The following is a 6,000-nucleotide window of genomic DNA, read 5'->3' on the forward strand; positions in this document are numbered from 1 at the left end:
TCATCTAGCTGTTGGTTTTGTTTTTCTCAGTGATATATTTATTTTCCTTTGAGAAGAAGTTAATTAAAATTGAAAATGAGATACGTGCAGAAGACTACGCGGCAGTCGTGGACAAAAACAAGCTTAAGAGCGGATATTAATGCAGTCAAATTGGGTGCATCAATCCCTGCTTCAGCTAAGCTGCATGCTATACCTAGAAGAACGTTGCTCCGCTATTTGGACAAACAAAACGAAATTGGGAGACTTGAACTCTGTCAGATGGACCGTTTTAAAACCGTATTTACCGAAAACCAGGAAAAGGATTTTGAGATTCACATCGTTCATATGTCAAATTGTGGATTTGGACTAACACATAGACATCCGAAGAAGAACATACCAAAAGGCCGAGAAACACCACATTGCACATCCTTTCACCCTTTCCTTGGAAGGCATTCGGGTCTCAGCCTAAGAAAGGCGGAGAATACATCGCTAGCTCGCATTAAAGGGTTTAATAAAAAAGCGGTCGACTCGTTCAATCAGCTCCTACGAAAGATGTATACGGAATATAATTATTCCTAGGAGAAAATTTGTAATATTAAAGAAACTGGCTTTAGCACAGTATGTTTAATACAAAAAAAAATGAAAAATAAATCATAATCAAATTTATATTTTTAGGTTCAAAACAAATCCGTCAGAGTGTTCGCTGAAAACAAAAGCATCAGATAGCGGGAATTTCATCTGTGTTTTGTGTTTGCTCGAGCCAGAATGAACAAATACTTCAAAATTGGAGCCCCCGAGAACTCCTTGTTTATGTGCCATCCCATCGGCTGGAGCAACTCCAATACCCGTAGTTTGTAGTTTGAGCACTTTCTGGAGTTTGTAAAACAAACAGCTGATGCTGTTAATGATATTTTTGTTTCACTTGTCGAGATTTGTTCAGTTCATCTGGAAATGGCAATGGATGGAATAGATGCCTCCGTTGCTATTCTTGGTTCTATCAGGTTACCTTGAAACACAGTACATGTTACTGAAATATGAAATGTTACTTCGCTAAGAAATAAAATATTGTTTTTTATTTCATGGAATAAATTGATTTTGATATGACATAACTCTCGATACTTGTTTAGTTTTGAAATTTGATCGTAATCATAGACATCTTGCTAAAATTGAAAAAAAAATAGATGAAACTATAAGTTCAATTCAGACACTTAAGGTCCGAGTGGACACACGGCGTAATGACACCTTCTCCATACGAATTAGAAAGCGTAATCGTGGCTTCCGTTGGGATGCTTTGCTTTCAATTGGCGAAGGCGATAGCAACGCCGTGTTGTATCATTTTCTGCCTGCTGGTGTTTTAAGAAGTATGTTGTATAATTTTGGAATGGTCCCCGTGGCTCTGTGGTTAGCGATGTCGGTCGGCTAGCCCTCCCACATGGTTGTGACGTCGGGTTCGATTACCGATCGAGTCTAGGATCTTTTCGAGCTGGAAATTTTCTCGACTCAGCACTGGGGCACGGTGTATCGTTGTACTTATCTTACACATGCAAAATGTGCCGAAAGCAATATTGATAACGAATTCTCTCAACTAATCTAGTTGATCGAGACCGCTATTAGCCCCAAGGTTAAGCGTGCGATATTGTTTGTTGTTTTAATTTTTCCTCCAATAAACATGAATAAACATAATTTAGGAAGCACGCCAACAAGAAAGTGTGCACACAGTGGAGCTCAAGAAAGTGCGATTGTGCCTTTCTGAGTAGACGAGTGGAAGTAGGCAGTAGCTAGAAGGCACATTGGGAGGTTTTAAGAAGGTACTAACAATTTTCGTCAGGAAGGCGTTGAGTAGTCGGGCCTTTATTCTCACATGGATTATCTCTTGGTACAACTCAATAACGAATAATGATTCATTATCTTTGATTGCCAATGAATTCTTACACTTTAAATTGACTCGTCACCAGAGAAAATTAATTATGAATTGGATTTTGATCCAACTATCTTTATTAGGGCATAATGATGTTCAGGAAAATATGGTTGAAGTTCTGTGGTTGCGTGGATTGCTTTGTCTCTATTAGCATAAAAATGCTGTTTGCTTCGATTTGTCCTAAAATTGTTTACATAAACAGACTTAATGTTTATTTGAAGGTTGTTGTTTATGATTGGGTGCATTTTACCCATTTGTTTTGATTCGTTCTACCCTTTTGTTGTGGTGCGTATTGGCAACGATTTTGGGCATTTTGCCCAATGGTAGGTTTTGAAGCAATGGTATTTTTTATCAAAAATAACATTGATATCGAGTATTTTAGAATGAAATTTAGTCCTAAACATAAATTATAAAGATCCTTCGAGCATCCTACACGTCCAACGGTGCTTAAAAAAGATTAGAAGCACTGTAAATTGCGTAAATGCTTAACTGGTGCGTTTTGTACAATTCTCCCCTATCTCATTACTAAAACTTGAGATTTTATTCACAAAACTATGTAAAACATGCAAAAATATGACTTTTTATGCTGAATTTGCCTCTAAATCAAAATTTAAAGCGATGACATGCGATTTTTTTACATTAAAATGTTTGTTAATGTTCAGGAAAGACATTTGAAGCAAAGGAACAAGTATCTGTTTACTAAAACTTGAGATATAATTCACAAAACTACGTAAAACTTGCAAAATTATGACTTTTTATGTTGAATTTGCCTCTAAATCTAATTTCATAGCGATGACATGTGATTTTTTTTCATTACACTGTTTGTTAACGTTCAGGAAAGACATGTGAGAAAAAATAATTAGTATCTGATCACTAAAACTTGAGATATTGTTCACAAAACTACGTGAAACATGCAAATTTATGTCTTTTTATGCTGAATTTGTCTCTAAATCTAAATTTATAGCGATGACATGTGATTCTTTTTTCATTAAAATGTTTGTTTATGTTAAAATATAAAATGAATGTTTGAAGATGATTTTCTGTATACAGCACAACAATATCGCACGCTAGCCTGCTAATAGCGCTCTCGATCAACCGGATTAGTTGAGAAAATTCGACATCGATATTGTTTTTAGCACATTTTGCATGTTGTAGCGATACACCGTGCCCCAAAACTGAGCCGAAAAAAATTCCAGTTCGAAAAAATTCGATATCACAACCATGTAGGAGCCAATCGACATCGCTCACCACAGAGCCACGAGGACCACATACAGCATACAGAATACAGAAAATCACCCGAAAATATTTTTTTTTTAAATTTATACGTATTATACGTATACCTGTGAAACTTTGACTTTTTATGCACAATTCGCCTCTGAATCAAAATTCAATGATTTGTGTTTTTTTTTTTTCAATAAAATGTTCGTTGTTCTTTCAACATCTACAATTTTTTTTTCGTAGTTTTGTGAATAGTTATTATATCACGGCATCCGATTTACTTTTGTACTTTTGAATTTGAATTTGATTTTTATAAGAGAGCTTTTAACCAGACGGTCATTCAGCTCTTAACCTTACTGTTTTCCTTTTTTTACGTTAATCCAAACTAGAACTCTTGGGACATTTAGCTGGAGGAAAGGTTGCGATTCATTGGTTTGAATATCGATTAAGAGGCAGCTTAAGCATTAAAAACATTTTATTTTCTTATTTTCTACGAAGTTTTGTGGATTAAAAAATGACGACTTCCGGTTTCAGGAAAATAACCTAAAGTGATATTTGGTCAACAATTTCAATACTTCCGAAAGTGTTTTTTTTATTAAAATGTTTGTTAACGTTGAGAAAAGACATTTGAAGAAAAACAACGAATATCTGATTACTAAATTTGAGACATTATACACAAAACTACGTGAAACATGCTAATTTATGACTTCTAAAGTGATATTTGGCCAACAATTTCAATACCTTCGAAAGTGGAAATCCATACGTCATTTTGAAATCCAAAATGGTGAGTTCCAGTTTCTGTGAATCAGCCCAAAATCACAAAAAACAATCCAATATGGGTATTTCCGTTCTGTGCGTTCTCAGAATATTGAAGTACTTAAAGTGAGGATGGAAGTATAAGATGTGAATTATATTTTTGAAGTGAGTTGAGCTAATGCAGCAATAAAATATAAAAAAATCTATCTTCGAAACCTTTGATCCCGAGCATCGCCGGGAACGTTCAACTAGTTCTTTATAAACCTAGTTGAAACTAATTTTGAAGGACAACAATCTCGTCGGAAAAACTGATTACTAATTCTTTATCATAGTGCTATCGAATAATGTAACAATTAAGCTGCAGAAATTTTATTTTCTGCAATACTTCTGGAAAAAAGTATAACCAAAGGCTACAGTCAATCATTTCCTACACAGAAACAGTACCGCGTCGCAGAGCTCAAGTTCAATTTCACAGTCCAAATCAACGCATAAAGTGTCCCAGCAATCATGACGATCAACAAGTGCAGCGAAAACGTTTTTTTTTTCTCGAGCACTTCAACCCTACCGTCTGAATACTCACATAAACGGTACACCTTTTAAATGACTTTTTTATTTTTCAATGATGCACCTGAGGTTTTAGCTCGCAGTAGAACTTAACCTGATTCTAATGCCAGCACAGCTGTGCCTGCTCAGGTCAGCCCAAGGCGTCTCACGATCGCGCAATTCATATTTATATTCTCGACGAGCTCTGATAAGTTTTTTTTTATTTTCTTGGCCACTATTGATTACCCTTCGGCTCGATTGGTGGTCTATTAATTACTTAATTGACGAGGCCACAACATGTTGCCACTATTATGCACCGCATGGATAGGTGTAAAAGGTTTTGCTTTCCACCCCCTACCATTTTATCGATTAGTGAGGATCAAATGAAGCCCGAGTCTAATGGGTTATTTCCTTAACTTATCGAAAGTCTTGTTCACACGAAGCACACGCGCCGAGCGTCAATCAAAGATCGAATCATCGGCTGACGCCAAGCAGTAACAACTGAGTAATAATAACCAGGGCAAAGGGTGAACAATTGCCAGTTACACGCGAGTAGCACTGCATTTTTCATTCTCGGGTTAATTTCTAGTTTGAAAACTGTTTTCTCACTAAAACACTTCTAAAATTTGACCGAATGACGACTTCGTTGGAGTATTTGCTAGTTAGCACTAGAATTCTTCTTCCAGGTTTTGATTAGTGCGCAGAATTGATTACGGTAATTTCGATTATCATTGTTAGTTTTTTATTGTAAAACAGTTTAGACTGAACCAATCTGATCTGATACAATGACTTCTCATCATTCGCAACTATCTTCCTCGAGATCTTCTCGTTAAAATTCTCGTTCTCATTAAAAACCATTAGTAGCACTTCCTTCAACTTATATTTTTAACTTCCAATTAAAACCAAGCTGACTCGCACATCCGGAATCATCCGTGCGCGGGTACACACCTTTACGATTATGGCATCCAGAATATCACCCCAGAAGAGCGCGAAAATGGCACCGATCAGTGCCAGGACTCCGCCCGTTACGGCGACGCAGTTCAATCGGGTAAAAATCATCACAACGCGCAACTCAAAAAAACCAAATCGGAAAAACACTCCCGAAGGTGTGGCCAATTTTCTCCGCTACCCGCGCCTGCGCAACACTCACAACGCATGCACGCACGCACTTTTCCGCTCGCGCCTTTTTCGCGAATGGCTGGTGGGAAAACTGAAAACGGAAAAACTTGCTCCGCGACGACTGACGTCCGATCGCGGTAGACTTTGTCGGGAGAATAAGCAGCGAACCGAGCGAAAACGGCAACTGCACTGCGGTTAAGGCTCTTCTCTCTGCTGGCTGCCGTTGAGGTTTCGCGTTCGCGATCGCGTTGCTTGGCTGTGGTTCCACTGACCTTCCTCTAGACCCCCAACACGCCGAGGACGTGCACAGGGGGGTAGAGGGGGGGGGGGCTTCAAACTTTATCTAAAGACTAAACAAAACACCTTTAAAAAAATGTTTTGTTGTTTAGATAGTACTTATTTCTTTTACAAATTTCGTAAGTAACAAAAACTCTTGCGTCACCTCACCTCTTAAATCCTTAAAAAAA

At 37.5% G+C, this 6,000-nt stretch overlaps 1 protein-coding gene across 1 annotated transcript in view; it reads right to left on the minus strand.

Moving 5' to 3' along the window:
* The window catches only part of LOC129717890 (protein peste-like), a 31,974-nt gene extending 26,271 nt beyond the window's left edge, over positions 1–5,703 (minus strand). Inside the window, exon 1 of the mRNA XM_055668152.1 lies at positions 5,363–5,703. Coding sequence (XP_055524127.1) covers positions 5,363–5,473 — 111 coding nt within the window. The 5' untranslated portion in view covers positions 5,474–5,703. The remainder of the gene's footprint in view (positions 1–5,362) is intronic.
* Between the last annotated feature and the right edge of the window lie 297 nt (positions 5,704–6,000).

This window comes from Wyeomyia smithii, chromosome 1, assembly GCF_029784165.1.
Source record: "Wyeomyia smithii strain HCP4-BCI-WySm-NY-G18 chromosome 1, ASM2978416v1, whole genome shotgun sequence".
Classification (NCBI taxonomy): Eukaryota; Metazoa; Arthropoda; class Insecta; order Diptera; family Culicidae; genus Wyeomyia; species Wyeomyia smithii.